Source organism: Cryptotermes secundus, unplaced genomic scaffold, assembly GCF_002891405.2.
Source record: "Cryptotermes secundus unplaced genomic scaffold, Csec_1.0 scaffold2419, whole genome shotgun sequence".
In the NCBI taxonomy this organism is placed as follows: Eukaryota; Metazoa; Arthropoda; class Insecta; order Blattodea; family Kalotermitidae; genus Cryptotermes; species Cryptotermes secundus.
Window position 1 is genome coordinate 1 of NW_019736438.1, and position 18,943 is coordinate 18,943.

At 47.2% G+C, this 18,943-nt stretch overlaps 2 protein-coding genes across 2 annotated transcripts; both read right to left on the minus strand.

Annotated features, from left to right (window-relative positions):
• Positions 1-7,278: 7,278 nt before the first annotated feature.
• LOC111869971 (cuticle protein 19) lies at positions 7,279-9,030 on the minus strand (the record flags this gene model as incomplete). The annotated part of the gene is made up of 2 exons (XM_023861874.2): positions 9,019-9,030; positions 7,279-7,635 (listed from the first exon to the last, which is right to left on the minus strand). Coding segments are annotated over exons 1-2 (369 nt in total), but the record flags the coding sequence as incomplete, so codon positions are not given.
• Positions 9,031-15,590: 6,560 nt separating this feature from the next.
• On the minus strand, positions 15,591-17,977 carry LOC111869982 (cuticle protein). Its single transcript, XM_023861885.2, has 2 exons — positions 17,909-17,977; positions 15,591-17,021 (listed from the first exon to the last, which is right to left on the minus strand). Exons 1-2 carry the CDS (start codon positions 17,918-17,920, stop codon positions 15,690-15,692), a joined length of 1,344 nt encoding a protein of 447 aa, XP_023717653.1. The 5' UTR covers positions 17,921-17,977; the 3' UTR covers positions 15,591-15,689.
• Between the last annotated feature and the right edge of the window lie 966 nt (positions 17,978-18,943).

An 18,943-nucleotide genomic window follows, 5' to 3' on the forward strand; every position in this document is an offset into this window, starting at 1 on the left:
TGCGAGTCAGCAAAAAATAACGCATGCGCATGAAAGTCCCTTCTAGCACCACCCTCAGTTTCCCCACCATTTTGGCCATTACTTACAGCGGAAAAAAATAAAGTCGGACACTTTTTGGACATACGGTACATACATTTATGAATTATGAATTATTGTGAATGTTGCTAATACTATTAGCAACTAGATACTAAGATAAGACAACTGGGAGTGATAGCAAAAAATTAATAACAAGTCAATAAAGTAAAACCAATTACATAAGAAAATCAACGTTAGCCGAGGTATACACATTTGTAGTTAATGAAAACACTAATCCAGTAACACTGTAAAAGGTTTGGTACATGCTTGCAAAATATGATTCAGAAAAACCGCTCCGTGTGCGAATATGTCGAGACCTTTACCCACCATGTTGGTAGCAAGGGCGCACCGAGAAGAGGGACAGTGTCTTTGTGAGGGACGAACGCTAAAAGTAGAGAAGTCACGAACATGGCAAGTAGGAACACGAAGACTAGCATTATCCAGAAGGGAGGAGCAGGATTTAAGGCCACGATAAACCTGAATGAAGAAGAGTGCATCAAGAAGATGTCTACGCAGACTTAGACGATGCAATCTTAGTCTCTCTAAGGCAGATGTATAACTATAGGAGCTATGTGGGAAGCAGCGATAGAAACAGACAGATGCAAACTTTTTCTGGATGCGCTCAAGTTTTGCGGAGTCAGTAGACGTGATAGAATTCCAAGCTACCGAGGCATATTCCAACTTGGGCCTGACTAGTGTAAGATACTGTAACCGCACCATAGAAATCCTTCCCCCCCTTTTTTTTTTTAATTTCAGTAGCTGATAGAGTAGACAATAAGAATTATGAAGAAACAAAGGTTTAAGACACACTGTCAGAACAAGGAGTAGGCAATGAGCAGATAGACCAAACTTGCGCGGACAAGGACATTTGCTAGTCCTTGCGTCCAAGCATCTGGTGTTAGTTTTCAAAAGGGCAGAAATGATCACAAAATAGATAACTTACAGTCCAGTAGTAAGTTATCTATTTTGTGACTGTTAGTGTGACGGACCAGAATGAGACATATCAAATTGGCAGAAATTATACTTCAGGAAACCCCACTGAGTTTCTTTAGAAATTGAGAATTTGACGTAGAGCGGCAAGCCACTTTAAGAATTCGAGAAGTGACAGTTTCTACCAGCCGTAAGTCAAAAGTGGGAGTGCCAGGAGATCATTAGCGACCCCTCATAAGCTACATCGCTGTCAATTTCGCCGTTTGATCTTTTAGGACAAAATTCCCTTAAAAACTATCGGTCATTGGCCGGGACCAAAATTAAGCCAACTCCTCTTATTTGAATCAGCCTATCAGGGAAATTAGGAGGAGAGGAGAATAGGCGGATACAACTCAGTTAGGACCTCTGGCTCGGCAGAGAGTCCAGTCTAAGATTTTTAGTCGTCTATCAACTTTAGAAGTTGGCGGAGGCAAACCCCAAATCGCACGCGCTAAAGGAAAATTCTAAGTACAAAATTTTACTCACAACGCTCATATAGGGGTTTGGCTTAATCCATAAGTGGACGGTTGTAGGTAGAACTTATCGGGTGCAATTTGTGCAAGTGTAACACTAGCTGCTTGAAAGCCGAAACTACATCAGATTGTGTAAATTTGTACCGCCGAGTGCTTTTAAGAAGAGCAATAAAGTGTTGTAGTGGCACAGTGAATTGTGTTGGTTAGAGGTGCTTCACCCTCACTTGTCCGAGCCTGACCCGTAGCCGACCTGAGGAGAGACTCATCTACACTAGCTAGTCAAACCCAACGCCAGCTTTCACCTACTCACGCCTTCCCCCCCCCCTCTTTACAATGAATCGCAAACAGTCTCTAGCTGTTTGCTGGCGCCCATACCATCAGCTCCCATCCTGAAATTCAACCCCCCTGTAATCTCAACGGAGGTAAGAAGCGGTGGAGCCGGAAGAAGCGGTGGAGCCTGGTTAAGCCGAAACCAGCCACGGCCTAGCAACTTCAGCAGCGGCAACACCAGGTAGGGCGGTTAAAGGTGGCGACAAACTTGTGGGGTTTGAAGCCCTGAAGAAGAAGCCAGTTAAAAGTGACGCCAAATGTGTAGGCGAACTTGACGGACTGTTAAAATACAGCACATATAAAGAGTCAAGAGGAGAAGATCTAAAAGTTATTGAGCGTATAAGACCTAGGAGCTTTATACATTCGGAATATAAAAAATCAACATGATTGGTGTGTTCAAAAAGTATCGAGCCTTCTTTTTTCCCGCGTAAACCAATGAAGCGCGGGAGGCTCTCCTCCGGTGGAGGGGACATTTATGCGCAGTCATGAATTTTTTCACGCCCGCAGAAAGCGTCAGTCGTTGGCAGTCAGCCTATGAGCGAGGATGTGTAATGAACGCTCGTCGGATTCCAGTAAGGTGTAAAATGACGGAACAACATGGACAGCGATATTGCATCAAATTTTGCCAAAAGCTTGGCGATACCCAAGTGGAAACCATTCCCAAGATTCAACAGGCTTTCGGGGACGATGCCATGAGCAACTCACGGATAAAGGAGTGGTACAACCGCTTCAAAGATGGCCGCGTTCAGGCAGACCCTCAACAAGCAGAAATGAGAATGTCATTGAGCAAGTGTGGACTTTGGTCGTGGAGGACCGTCGTATCACAGTCCGAGAACTTGCGAACGAGATAGGGGTAAGCATTGGATTGGTGCATTGAATTTTGACCGAGGATTTGGGCATGAGGAGAGTGTCCGCGAAATTCGTACTGAAACTGCGCATCTGGTTCAGATTTTCGTCGGCAAACACAACATCCCTGTGGTTCGTCAGGCTCCCTACTCCCCCGACATGGCTCCGTGTGACTTTCGGCTATTTCCCAATCTGAAAATGCCGCTGAAAGGAACCCGATTTGAGTCAAGAGAAGACATCGTGCGGAATGCGAAGGCCCGGCTGATCACCATTCCGAAAGACGCGTTCCAGAAGTGTTTCCAACAATGGCGGAAGCGCTGGGAGAAGTGTGTGCATTACCAAGGAGACTACTTTGAAGGGCATTAGGATTTTCTACCTCCAAATCAATAAACGCATTTCTCCTGTCCAGAGGTTCGATACTTTTTGAACACACTACGTACAATTAGAATCAAAGAAAACACCTAGGTCCTTAACGCAGCTGGTGCGTGTAATAGCAGTACGCCAAAGCTGATACCCATAGAGCAGGACATTAGTCTTCCTTGAGTACGACATAACACGCGTTTTGTTGATATTAATACTCATGGAGTTGGCAGAGCACCAGTCACTGACATGATGAATGTCATTTTGAAGAGGCAATCCTGCGGAGTGTCTATGATGCGAAAAATTTTGAGATCATCAGCAAAGATTCGAAAATGGGAGTGACTTATTGAGTTACAGAGGTCATTAATGAATATATTAAAAAGAAGGGGCCCCAGGACAGAGCCTTGCGGCAACCCGGAAGTTACTCTAAGAGGCCGGGAGAGAGCACAGACACACGGACCCGACATCTCCTGTTAGCTAGGTAACTGCCAAGCCAGTTAAGGTATCCATCTGAAAATCCAAGGGAGCTGAGCTTATGCACGAGCAAAGTATGGGGCACGAGGTCAAAGGCACTAGAAAAATCAAAATAGACAGCATCAGCCTGACGCTGACTGCAGACAACAGGGGTCATAATATCTAAGAAGGATACCAGATTAGTGGCTGTGGATTTGGATTTGGTGAAGCCATGCTGGTTGGGATGAAGTTTAATGTAATGCGAAATATGATCGTGAATAATGAATTCAAGGAGCTTAGAGAAGTTGTTAAGAAGGGTAATGGGTCTGTAGTTGCTCACACAAGCAGGATTGCCTCTTTTGAATACAGGCACAATAGTCGCTTCCTTCCATGCAGCAGGGAATTGCTGCTGAGACAGGCTCAAGTTAAATATATGCCTAAGCACAGGAATAAAAATTGCCGAACAGCCTTTTATGACAAACCCCGGGATATCATCCGGTCCGACAGATTTAGAGGGTTTTAGTCTCTTAATGGCCTTGCAGACATCCGCATCAGAAACAGGTGCAAGAGACAGGAATTCAGTAGGTTGCGAAAGAGGGGGAGGGTCTGTAGGACAATGGGTATTATAGAGGGATTGAAAATGTTTGGCAAAGGTATCAGCCACGGCAGTAGGTTCATCTAAGTGTACACCATCAACTTGAAGCTGAATGCAACCTAAAGTATGTTTCCTGAAAGAAGAAACGTATTTCCAGAGATGCTGAGGTTGTGTTTTCAGGTCGTTATCTATTGACTTCAGCCATCGAAGCCTGTCGGTTTTGATAGCGCTTTTAACAAGCTTACGATAGAAAATGAATTTGTCATAATAGTGATCAGTTTGTTTCTTTTTAAAGCGACGGTGAAAGTAATTTTTCTTACCAATGTAGTACCTTAAGGAACTAGAGTACCAGAAAGGGAATTTAGATTTGCGAATAGGGCAACGAGGAATTGCCTCTTCCTTGGCAGCTTGAACAGTAGCATTTAGGCTGGCAACTGCATCATCAGCGGAAGTAGCTCTATATACTTCTGACCAATCACATAATGACAATTAATTAAGTAATTAGGTACCTGCCGGTAACGGTAGCCGCCCGGTCTGAGGCACGTACAGTCTTCGCTCGCTCGGAAGCCGGGACAGTGGGTTCGAATCCCACACAAGGCATGGATGTTTGGTGTTTGTGTGTATATGTGCTTTTTCCTGCGTTTGTGTGCGAGCAGAGGCCTTGCGACGAGCTGATCATCCGCCCAAGGAATCCTACCGAATGTGTAAGATCTAGTAAACCGAATGAAACGGAGAGTTTCATGGAGTTAGGCCAAGGCAAAAATTGGGGCTGTAGCGCCAAAGGAAAAAATTAGGTACCTAACTAACTAACTAACTAGTTAACTAACACTGTGGGAACGTGCACATTCAGTAACTCGTTGTACTCTGTTCCTCTCTCGGAATTAAGAGCGACTTACAGCGAGAGTTTAACAGAAGCGGGAGTTTCCGAATCTCTTGGCAACTCCTCTCCAGGGCGTCCCTCATGCACTACGTCATGAAGATGCATGGGGAACTGGAGATATATCTCCATACACTAACCTTCGGCAATGGATAGGGGTGAACGTACAGTCTGAAGCCACGAGAGTTCTCTGCTCGGGGTAGGAACCCTGGTACCGACTGGATAGGAAAATGGCTGGACCCCAGAGTCGTGAGAACGACGTGTTACAGAGATAAATCCGCGACCTTGCCGGAAATCGAACCCAGGTCCTTCAGTCCATAGCCTTGTCAAAAGACTGACTCAGCTTCCGCGGTTCCAATTATTATTGTGGCGTACAGACCCGTTGCTAAGCAATGACCGTTTCTGGGAAACGGTTCGGTAAACACTTTCCCGTTGCTAGGCAGCACAGTTTTGATAATTCAACAGTTGGACTACAACTATGGAAACGGGATGTTTCTATGTGGTCCGTGCCGAGATGTTATAAGCAAGGAACAAAGTCGGTTGATAGACAGTTGTGTATGGGAGGCTGTGAAAAGACGACCTGAGCGCGTAAAGCTGAATAATCTCCACCGTTAGAAGCCGTTACCAACCACCTGCTCACGCTGGCTCATCGCTCACGGATTTCTTATAACCTGAAGATGGAGGTGATACCTTCCTCCGAAACGTCGGTTAACACAATATTTACACGGCGCCACATCCAAGAAAATGGCATTCTTCATAGTCACAGCCGTGAAAACCTCAAATCTTACATAGTTAGGGTAGCATTTAGGTTTTAAGGCAACAGATAAAAGATTTAAAATCTGAAGTTTTCACGGCGGCTAAAGCTGATGGAATCTTCTCGGGCCACTAGGCACGGCTGACAGCACGGCAGCAGGCTGGCATAGTTGGTCCCTGTGGGGCAACAATGCCGCCCGCTTCCCAGTAGTTGGATCGGTACTTACTTACTCATGGTGCTGATCCCTTCTTGAGGAAAAGCAAATCTGCAGCTACTCAAGAATTTCCCAGCATTTTATGGAACCCAAAGGTACATTATCGTGTTCACAAGAGCCCTCCACTGGTCCCTATCCTGAGCCAGATCAATCCAATCCTATCTCCCTAAGATCCATTTTAATATTGTCCATCCACCTACGCCTTGGTCTTCCCAGTGGTCTCCTTCCTTCTAGCTTTCCCACCAATATCCTATATGCATTCTTCTTCTCCCCCATTCGTGCTACATGCCCTGCCCACCTCATCCTCCTTCACTTGATCATTCTAATTACATTTGGAGAAGAGTACAAGTTGGATGGGCAGTAGTATAGAATGGGGAAGGTGACGTCAAGGGCACAACTCAGAACTGTGGAGTGCTCCAGTACAGTGACGTAATGGTTCCGACATCAACAGTCGTCTGGGCATGTATTGGGTAGGCACGGATCGGCAAGGCAAAACAAACTGCGGCCCAATACAACAAGCGTTATTATTGAACTTGCACATTATGAGTACATGAACGAAGTACAGTCATCAGAGAAGTACTAACAATATACTAACTGCAGTGAGCGAGGTACAGTCTTTACAAAAATGTACGATATACTAACTCTAGTGAGCGAGGCACAGTCTTTAACAAAAATATGCATTACATACTTACTGTGGTAGGCGAGGTACAGTCTTTACAAATGTATGTAGAACAGATATGATATAACTAGCATTACTACTGAACCTTACTGGCATATGAACATACATGTGAGCGAGGTACAGTCTTTACAGTATTATATACAACAGACTAGCAGCTTCTCCTACCGGAAATATGTTTTCGTAATAAGGTCCGTGGCCCCTAGGTGGCCCGTGCCGTAAGGGAGACCTGCCTCATAGGCAAGCGCGGGGCTGAGGCCTGCTGAGTATGGGGGTTCATATGAGAGACCTATATCATAGGCTAGATCTCCTGCAGAAACCCCATACCCGCTTCCATAGGTGAGATCACTTACTCCATACGCCAGGCCAGGAATTACTGCAGGAGCACTGTAGGATAACGCGCCTCTGGATAGCCCGTAAGTCAGAGCGGGAGTCACGCCATAGGCGAGAGTAGGTGAGGCTGAGAAGTCCAGGGCCGGGGCAGACACGGCCTCCGAAACAGGGACGGAATAGGCGGCGACCTTGGAAACGGGGGCGGAATAAGTAGCGGTAACAGGGGCGGCGACCGAGGTTACGGGGGCGGAATAAGTAGCGGTAACAGGGGCGGCGACCGAGGTTACGGGGGCGGAATAAGTAGCGGTAACAGGGGTAGCAACCTTGGCTAAAGGGGCGGAAGACACAGCAGGCGTCTTGTGCACGACGGCGTTGAAGCCATTGTGAGCGTCGGCGCTGTACTCCACAGTACGACGAACTCCGTCAGGCTGCACCAGGCTGTAGCTTCCGCGGACGACGTCTCCGCTTCGAGTCTCGTGATGTTCCTTGTTGTCCCCAGTGTGGGGATCGTTCACACCATAGGAGAAGCTGTACTGTGGAGGGCTGTAGCTACCTTGCACGGCTGTGGCGACGGGTGCAGCAATGGGGGTGGCGTAAGCCGGGGCGACAGCAGCGTAAAGCCCGCCTTCCAAGCCGCCCGCTCTGGCAGCAGTCAGCGCTGCGGTGATGAGAATGCAAAACTGTGGAGATGAAGGAATAAACAGTTGGTAACTCTTGCTGTGCCAGAATCCAGAGAATGGAAACTACTGGCATGAAGCATCACGCCATGGAGACGTATGGGGTAGTGGAGGTATAGCTCCAAGAATATTTAAGCACGGCAGTAGATGGAGCTGAGTGGTTAGCTTCACGTTCCGGCTGCTTTACCTAGTAGAAAGATCCCCTGGTACCCATTAGATAGAGGGTTGGTACTCAGCTACCAGACTATACGGCGTTACAACCAAGAATACAATAATCTTGAGTGCAGGCTTAACACTTTTCCGAAACACCACAAGAACATATGATTCTTCGGAAAATATTTTTATCCCACGTGTAGATCTACTTCTCTAAGTCCAATGCCAGAAGAAATAACTTGAATTAACCTTCTCCATGCTGCGAGCATATAATCATTGATCTCTTCTGCTAGGAATGTTTTCATGGCTTGGTAGTGCCAGTAAATATACCTTCTCTACGACTAAAATTACCGGCTTCTGGGTTATGGCGCGGTGTAGTCTAACAAAAAGTTATCAACGTTTCGGAGGAACCTGCAGCATCTGTTTTCAGTCTCTCCTGAAGATGGAGACAGCACGCTCCTCCGAAACCTTGGTGACTTTCTATCACATTGCATTACGTCACATCCGAGATGACAGCTATCTTCATAGTCATCGCTGCAAAACTCTCAAATCTTTCCTAACAAATTTTGAACATATTTCTTTCCAGTGTTATTTATTTAACGATGTCAGTGTCTAGCTTATATAGCGTCGAACTGCAGATGAATAAGATGGGATCAGAAAGGACGGGCAATGGGTTAATGGAAGAACTGTCCTAACCTTCGAGTGGAGGGACTGAGAAAAACAAGAAAAAATATTAAATTTGCCATCTTCTGGGATATAGTGCCGTGTAGCCTGTATATGAGCAGAAGTTTCGGAGTAACGTATCACATCCATCTTCAAGGTCGAAAATCAGCCGAGGAAGCAACCAACGAGAGCAGGTGGCTAGGTATAATTCTGGAGGTGATACATTCCTCCGAAACGTCCGCTCATATACAGACTACACGGCGCTATATCCCAGAAGATGGCAAATTTCATAAATACCGGTGTGGGAACCACAAATCCGACAAAAAAATAACATTGTGGTCGGTGTGTCGGTCAAGATTCGAACGGAATACAAGTTTACAGAGTTAGTGACACGTGCATTTGTTCCGCTTTGTAAATGTAAAGCTGTCAGCTGTGAATTCCTCAATATAAAATTAATATAACTAAAAAAGGCATTAATTCTAAAATAATTTAGCATGGAGAGGGTTAGTCTGCTGACTGAAACAACACAAGAGTCCTGTCGACCGGCGAAGACCGTGCGCAACCTCTTACCTTGAAGGCCATATTGCTGGGGCCTAGCGAACTGAGACCATTCCATCAAAACGACAGCTTTTATAGATATATGCGTGTCCCTTTCCACTGATCCACGCACGCGGATACATCACACTTTCGACACACTGACACAACAGGACCGACTCGGTCTCGAAGCCCGGGGCTGGGTCGGTGTTTCGCCACTCCGCAAATCGCGGGCGAAGCTGCCCGTACTGCTGAGGTCCTGGTCCCGAACAGCAGCAAAACACTTCCGCATACAGCTACACAACGCAGCAGATGGGGCCCTTAACTGAAGGGTCCTCGGGTTCAATTCCCGTGACACAAGGCGAGCTTGTCCACAGTGCAAAGAACCATTCTCATAGCGGTAATGCACTTCTCTTCGTCGTGTCCAGTAGGTGCCGGTTTTACACTCTTGTCCCGGAGAGTCCCGTCGTCGGAGCCGACGAAAAGGGAACCCAGTGCCTGGGAGTCCAACCGGGCCACCCTGTTCCTGGGGGATATAAGTACGGGGACCTGGCCCTCCAGGTTGGCGAAGACTCGAATTGAGACAGCAAAATGTGGCCATGAGTCCCGCAGGACTCGGACCTGAGAATGACAGCGCTGGCGAGGATCAGCAGTAATTTTAAAAGACAGACTCATCCTCATGTCACAGAGGAAGTTACAAAAGGAGTACAATTGTGTTATAGGGCGGCGTCATAGCTCAGGAGGTTAGTCGCTGGCTTCCCACCGCAGCGGCCCGGGTTCGATCCCGGGGTCTGGTCAAGTGGGATTTGTGGTGGACAAAGTGGCGCTGGGGCAGGTTTTCTCCGAGTACTTCGGTTTCCCCTGCCAATATTCATTCCACCAATTGCACCACAATCACCCTCACCTATCATCGGGGGCTGGTACAATAGGCCAGAAGTAGCCGCAGTACAAGGAACTTAGTCCCACCCCACTAGCAATAAAAAAAAATAACCGTGTTATGATACGGGGATGGGTGAGGGGAGACCAGGGTGAGGTTACATCCCACAGTTACCAACCTTCTGCATCCGAAATGAAGTTCTCTTTCAACACAATATGCAGTCTTAATATTCAACTAAAGTCATAATAAATCAAAAACTTTACATAATGATGGTGATCATTATCATTCCTTAAATATCGCCTCGTGTTTCCCCTAAGCCTGGCTGCAACACACATGCATCTCCTTATATAGTTACAGTATACAGCTAAACAACATCTCGGCGTTGTCTCGTAAAAACCTGTGACTAGCCTGGCATTTGGTAGTGGAACTTAAGGACGATAGACCGTTAGTTAAAGTAATTTTAATGTGTCTCGCACTCCCGTTCTAGCTACCCTTAAATCCAACTGTAGTTTCCGAAATGTGTTGTAAAACAACTTGCAATTGGTCACTCAACCTCTTCTCCAATTAATGTCCTGCAAAAACAATATGATTGACTAGTCGGCGCCGTGCGTCACAGGATAAGGGATGAACCAGAGGTTTCCTCGTAGGGTCTCCCTAACTTCATTTACTCTCAATATTACATCAGCTTAACTTCCTTCACAGGAATTCTAGTGTGGTCTCTGCCCATCGCCGTTCCCAGCTCTGACCAAAATGCTAAACCAGTAAACATCGTTATCTTGTGGTCTGACCAGCATTTCCTCATCTTCCACATTTTCTTTTACAAACTGTTCATATTCATGCCATTAATATAAACAATTCACTTAAATATTTTTTTTTGCTAGTGGGGTGGGACTAAGTCCCTTGTACTGCGGCCACTTCTGGCCTATTGTACCAGCCCCACATGATAGGTGAGGGTGATTGTGGAGCAATTGGTGGAATGAAGATTGGCAGAGGAAACCGAAGTACTCGAAGAAAACCTGCCCCAGCGCCACTTTGTCCACCACAAATCCCACTTGACCAGAGCCGGGATCGAACCCGTGCCGCCGCGGTGGGAAGCCAGCGACTAACCGCTTTAGCTATGGCGTTCCCCAATTCACTTACGTAAATCAAGGTTAACTGATTAAAAGTAATCGATCTTAGGTAAACACTGCACACTAGGCAAATCAAAAGCATAGGTATGTCGTTCCGTAACAACCGCAAGTTGGCAAATAAGATTTCTGGTCGTGGGTCTCGAGGCGCTTGTCGCCAAGGCGAACTGATTGACGGTAAACGACCTGTGTGACTCTGACGATACCAATGACTACTCAGTAATCTTTATTCGAAAGTTAACCGGCTGGAATATGAAACTGCCCACTTATCTCGATCAAGCAATGCGGATGGCGTGGAGGTTTACCTCCATTTATATGCATATAAGATGAGGTTTTGAGGCGCAGGGGAAACTAACTCCATACAGCAGAGTATGTCCGGAGAAGCTGCCCGTATCTAGCCAAGGATTTCCTTGGTTCATTACAGCGTCCTGTAATTGGCAGTTTTAGACAGCAGACAAAACCGTCTGAACTGCCTGGTGCAAAGTATTCCCAGGCCTTGGTCTCATAAGCGTTTCGGTGGAACATGGTTCCTCTATCTTCAGGATCGTAGTGGGTAGAATGAAGATATTGATGGTGCCTATTTAATTAGCAACATCTTCACTCCAACGAATTCAATCCTGAAGACAGAGGAAGTATGTTCCTCCGAAACACCTGAATCCACCAACCACGCTATCATAACCCCACAATATGACCATAACTTGAGTCTTCATCTGTATGAAAACATAAACTTAGCTTTCACTGTGTTTATGTGAAATGTCTGATGAAACTGAGCATCAAAAGTTGTCAAGCCAATTGGATCACGGGTCCCGCTGACCAGTATTGCCACTACACATTGTCTGCATTACGCAAGACACGAGGGCAGTGTTGCGCAAGCGCATGGCAGCCCGACAACTCTCGATTTCCTCACATACATGTGGAACGTGGGGGCTCGCAGCTTCAATATCGAGTCAGCAGTACTTTCCCTGAGACAGAGCTAAGTCTCGTGGCGCACTTCATCGATCTGCGGCCACTTGACGACGCTGTATCAACTACATAGATTATGTAATGTGGACTCACAGTACTGATACGACCATTCGAACACGTGAGTAGCGTAGAATAAATTGCTGCCAGCACACCCATTCTTTATTTCGAATCCCACGAGAACCACGACCACATTTTACTGGCTCACGATTCCGGAAGTAGAATAACTCTTCAGTTCGCGATAAATGTGGGAGCGAGAATATGTTCACCTCTCAGAAAACATATCACAACTTCGCTACAAAGATCAGTCGGTTGATGTATGGAACTGCTACCGATATTTCTTTCGAGTACCAAACACAACATAAACAGCGTGGGCGAAACGTCCCCTAGACTATGAAACATGACAAGCAGGACACAGCAGATAGATTCCAAATTGAAACTAAGATGAAGGCGAGAGGGTCAGCATGACCTTAGACAGCTTAAACACCGGTTTCGCTGCAGAGGTCGTCCTTCGCAGTGAACTTGACAGTGGAGCGTCTTCACCTCGAGGGCTGACTTCACTGCTGGACTGACATCAAACAACACATTCATACATTAGGAGACAGCCTGTTCGAGTAACTCTCTGGTAGCAGAACCCGACGGTTCAACACCGCTACTACCAAAGCCGGCCACTGGACACGATCCTAAGCCAGCTCCATCCACATTACCCATTTCCCTAAGATCCATCTTAATTAGTAGCAGAACCCGAAGGTTCAAAACCGCTACTACCAAAGCCCGCCACTGGACGCGATCCTGAGCCAGCTCCATCCACATTACCCATTTCCCTAAGATCCATCTTAATTAGTAGCAGAACCCGAAGGTTCAACACCGCTACTATCAAAGCCCGCCACTGGACACGATCCTGAGCCAGTTCCATCCACCTCCCATTTCCCTAAGATCCATCTTAATTAGTAGCAGAACCCGAAGGTTCAAAACCGCTACTACCAAAGCCGGCCACTGGACACGATCCTAAGCCAGCTCCATCCACATTACCCATTTCCCTAAGATCCATCTTAATTAGTAGCAGAACCCGAAGGTTCAAAACCGCTACTATCAAAGCCCGCCACTGGACACGATCCTGAGCCAGTTCCATCCACCTCCCATCCTCACAGCCCATTTCCCTAAGATCCATCTAAATTAGTAGCAGAACCCGAAGGTTCAAAACCGCTACTATCAAAGCCCGCCACTGGACACGATCCTGAGCCAGTTCCATCCACCTCCCATCCTCACAACCCATTTCCCTAAGATCCATCTAAATTAGTAGCAGAACCCGAAGGTTCAACACCGCTACTACCAAAGCCCGCCACTGGACGCGATCCTGAGCCAGTTCCATCCACATTGCCCATTTCCCTAAGATACATCTTAATTAGTAGCAGAACCCGAAGGTTCAAAACCGCTACTACCAAAGCCCGCCACTGGACACGATCCTGAGCCAGTTCCATCCACCTCCCATCCTCACAGCCCATTTCCCTAAGATCCATCTAAATTAGTAGCAGAACCCGAAGGTTCAAAACCGCTACTATCAAAGCCCGCCACTGGACACGATCCTGAGCCAGTTCCATCCACCTCCCATCCTCACAGCCTGGTTCCCTAAGATCCATGTTACCATAACAACGGGACGATCCAGTTGCGTTTACACGCATCTCCAGCGCAATTATCTAAATATTTAATGGAAAAGAAAGAAAGTTTGAAACCAAAATCTCGGAGATGTGGAAAACACAATCAATGCCCAACACACGTCTTGTAACGACGCCACTGCCGCTGCTAGCTCGGCGCTTGACTCTCAACTGCTCACTCACTGATCATAAGACAGGCCAGGCATAAATTGCATTACGGCCGATGGCTCGGGTTCCAGTACTTGTTTAATGACACTGCGCCAACCTCAGACCTCATTAGTGACCAATATCTTCTGATTTGTCAAGTAATATCATCTGGGATAAGGTGGTGTATAGTATTGTAGAATTCTACAGACGTTTCGGAGGAACACATTGCGTACATCTTCAGGGTAAAATAATACAACCAAGTAGTAAGACTACATGGAGTCACGTAACATAAGACGGCATTCATTATAGTCAATGTCGCGAGAATTTCAAGTATCACATTGTTGAGTAACTTAACGATATCTTATACTCGTAAGCTTCGTATGTGGCTGCAGAGCACTGAGGACATTCATAATTTATACTCTTCACCAGACATTAGGCTAGTGGTTCTCAGCCTTTGTGAGAACGCGGCTCGATAATTTCTCTTTTTATTACACGACGGCCCGGTACCGGGACGCGACCCGGCGGTTGAGAAACACGGCGTTAGGTTTTGAAATGAAGGACCAGCAGATAATATAGCACACGTAGGAGAGATGGGGAACACACAGCATTTTAAACGAAAAACCTCAACGGAATACACCACCTAAAAACATAAGCATAAAGAGTAGGTTAATATTAATATGGATCTTCCAGAAATGGCACTCCGGTGTCTGTACTCGTTTCATCTAACTCAGCATATAGATAAGTGGCGAGTTCTCGTGGATATGGTAATGAACCTTTAGGGCCCGTAAAAGACAGGAAGTGGCTTGGTCATCTGAACTACTATCAGCTTTTTAAGGTGGATTCCGCTTCTATGTAGTTGTAAGTTCATAATTAAAACAGGGCCGATAATAAGAGAGTCTATGAATGAGGAAGTGGTAAGGATGTGGAAGGAAACGCATATCACCGTGCTTCAAGATCGAAGTCCTGCGAAAACCCACGAAAAATCCCAGTTATGACGTCGCAGGAACGTGACGTGGGCCACTTCCACGTCATATCCCCGGACGTGCAGAGAAGGCACCAGGATGGACAGTGGAAACGTAAAGTAGGATAACTCATCCTCACTACGAGGCAGGAATGTTAACCACTACATCACGAAATCGAACCCAGGAATGCTGGGTCATTGGCAATGAGTAGACTTATCCAGCGGGCAAGTTCTGTGATTACACCCCGAGAAAGAAATCATGAAAACAAGTGATAACTCACAACACAGCCACCAGAGCGTGCCATATACTTTCTCAAAAACTCTACGCTAAGCAACTTGTGACCTAGTGGAGGGAGGAGGACGGCTGGTTATTTCATAATTATTTATTTACTGAGAGGTGTATTTATGTATTATGGAGTAAGCTGGCTCAAGCGATAACGCTTCTGACTTGTATTTGGGAGGTATCCAGTTCGAATCTAAGCAGGGAACGACAATCCGGGCTGAGATTTGTTAAGGTTTTCCTCAGTCCCTCAAGAAAAATTCCGAGGCAGCTCCTCAAAATAGTCCACGGCCGACTCCTGTCGCATCTTTTCCAATTTATTATTCACTATGCACTCTAATCGCTGGCGGTATCGTTAAAGGGGCTACACATATTTACTGTTTACTTTGTTTACTTAACGACACTCAGATTATGCAGTGTTAAATGACAGGATCAGTAGTGAATAATGAATTGGAAAGGATGTGGAAGGAAGTGATCATGGTCTCACTTGAGGTACTATCCCAGCATCTGACTGGAGCAACCGATGCAGTTAGGACAGTGGGTCTTGGGGTGGGACACACAACACAAACTACGCCGAATTGCTGTTAAGCAAGTTACCAAGTCACTTAATCATTGCATTTTATTACTGAAACTGTTAACATGAAGTACAGTGGGAATATTGTAAAGCTGCAGTTCTTTGTTTTGGTCCGCCTCCTGGACGTCAGTACTCATAATTGGCGTACGGGGCGCTGAAGGAGGTGCGGGCACCGCTGGGGTGGGCTGCCGGTGCGCCGACGCGAACGCCTGGCACGGATTGGTACTGGGCTGCAGGAACGGCGTGCACAGCCAGAACCTCTGGGTCGGACTGGTATGTCAGCTCCGGGACAGGGTGCACAGCCAGGGCTGGTGTTGATTTGTACGTGGCCGCAGGGACGGAATTGATAGCCAGGGCTGGTGCGGTTTTGATTGAGGCAACAGGGAAGGACTGCAATGTCACTTCAGGGATTGGGTTCACAGCCAGGGCCGGTGCGGTTCTGATTGCAGCAGCAGGGACGGACTGGAACCTCACGTCAGGGATGGGTTGGTATGTCACTTGAGGTATCGACTGGAAAGTCGGGGTCGGTGCGGTTTTGATTGTGGCAGCAGGGACGGACTGGAACGTCACGTCAGGGATGGATTGGTATGTCACTCGAGGGATCGACTTGACAGCCAGGGCCGGTGCAGGTTTGATCGTGGCAGCAGGGACGGACTGGAACCTGAAGTCAGGGATGGGTTGGTATGTCACTTCATGGATTGGCTTCACAGCCAGGCCCGGTGCGGTTTTGATTGTGGCAGCAGGGACGGACTGGATCCTCACGTCAGGGATGGGTTGGTATGTCACTTGAGGGATCGACTTGGCAGCCAGGGCCGGTGCGGTTTTGATTGTGGCAGCAGGGAAGGACTGCAATGTCACTTCAGGGATGGACTTCACAGCCAGGGCTGGTGCCGGTTTGTAGGGTACAGGTGAGGCGGGGGTTGCAATTCTAGCAACGACAGGTGCAGCAGGAAGAGGGACGAGGGGCTTCACAGGAGCGGGTGGAGCAGGGACGGCTCCGATTTCACGCTGGACGACGGCGTTAAACCCGTTGACGGCGTCCGCTGAATAATCCACTCTACGGATACTGCCATCAGACTCAACGACACTGTAGCTACCCTGGACGTTGTCTCCAATTCGTGTCTCCTGGTGGCTCTTCGAGTCTCCGGTGTCTGGGGCGTTCACACTGTAGGAAAACTTGTATTGCGGGTTGGGGTCATACGGGGAGTCAACGGTGTCCTGGGCGAGCAGTGACGACTTGGCGGCGTACACCGTCGGCGAGACGACGGGACGGACGGCAGAGGACGAGTAGGTCTCAGGGGCGTCCAAGTACTTGCCGATGGGAACTGTGTAGGCGTAGGTAGGGGAAGAGGTATAGGTAACCGTGGGGGACAAGACACCTCGCCGGAGGGGCACGATGTTGTAAGACGCGGGAGAAGCAGAGCTCACCGCGAAGACAGTGGCAGTGATGATGAACAGCTGAGGACAGTCATTACCACGTGACAAGTCAGACATATGACAAGACAAACACAAAAAAAAATGGGCTGAGGGGAGTGTCTGAACACAAGCGCGAGGCTAGAGATAACTGAATAACTAACAACCTCATAATTTTAACTCCTCATTAATGATGTGGATCCTAAAACAAACTAAATTTAAGGCAGATTCCTAGATTTTTAGGTATATTTTGCAAATTAAAAGATGTCTGAGTGCCTCTGTGGTCTAGTGGTCAGAGTTCCTGGCTACAGATCCAGAGGCCCGGGTTCGATTCCCGGTGCTACCAAATTTTCTGAGAAGTATTGGATCTGGAACGGGGTACACTCAGACTCATGAGGATAACTGAGGAGCTATTTCAGGGAAATAGCGGCTCCGGTCTAGAAATCCGAAATTAACGACCGTGGGGATTCGTTGCGCTCACCACGCAACACCCTCTATCCGCTAAAGTTGGCACTAGTTCGCTCGTGGACTCAAGCCACGGAGCTTTTTCTGTATTGAGAATAACGTATATTTTTCGGAACACTACGGCAAAGGTTTATATAACTAACACTATTTGTTTAAGCCTACAACCAATAATCAATATTGTAATCAAAAATACGAACTCCGGCAGTTTTAAACATTGATTAATGGAGGGGGAATAGAAGAGAGAGTTGAGAGTGAGTACTACCTGATGGTGTACAAAAATAGTGGCGCGAAACATGTAATGTAGAACCTGTACAGATACATACACTGTGAGAGAAACTGTACAAAATGATGGGTTACTTTTTACCCTTCTGCAGTCTCCACTACGTCCAAACATTTATAATTTACTCAAACCCTTACAAAACAACAGGCAAAATGGCCTCACAGTTTCGATACGGTAACGTACTCACTTTGCAAACCATGATTGCGTCTCGTTGCTGAAGGAGCTGCGACCCACACTGACAATGGAGATGGACCAGCATCTTTATATAAGGCCCGTTGAGTTAACATTAACTCATGTTGGACTGAAAGAAACGATGTGCGGGCAGAGGCGGAGCAAGACGCGAAAATTTACAGCCCTGTCCGGCGGGCGACCTTCCCAGTATCAGCCGGTCCTACTTTATGCGACGGCTTCGGGTAATGGAGACATAACTGTGTGCACAGCGGCCTGTGTTCATGGCTTTTGTAATGAGACTTCTTGAAAATCATACACTTGAAGATTTTGTACGCGGGACGAGGATGTGACTGGCTCAGGTTCGTGTCCAGTGGCGGGCTTTGGTATTAGCGGTGTTGAACCTTCGGGTTCTGCTAACAGAGATTTTTTATTTCTAGAGGGGTGGGACTAAGTCCCTTGTATTGCAGACACTTCTGGCCTATTGTACCAGCACCAGATGAGGGTGAGGGTGATTGTGGAGCAATTCGTGCAATGAAGACTGGCAGGGGAAACCAAAGTACTCGGAGAATACATGCACCAGCGCCACTTTGTCCACCACAAATCTCACTTGACAAGACCCGGGATCGAACCCGGGCTGCCGCGGTGGGAAGCCAGCGACTAACCGCTTGAGCTATGGCGCGGCCTTTAACAGAGAGTTAGTCAATTAGTAAGATGGATCTTAGGGAAATGGGTTGTGAGCATGGGAGGTGGATGGAACTGGCTCAGGATCGCGTCCAGAGAATACGCTGGACTTCAACAGCGACGAAGCGGCTCACAAATACTTGAAGTGCCCAACGTGAATTCCATGCGGTGTAGCTATGCTGACCTGTCTCTAAGAGCAACAAACGATATTCGCATTTTCCAACATTCTTCATGGTCCTCTGTCATTCGGTGCTAAGCAATCCACTTCACGCTGTTTCACAACTACAGGGAAAAGGTGCAATCATGCAATATATGTTACAGAATGTATCCATCTTAATGGCAGAGCGTGAAGACAAAATGGCGATATTAG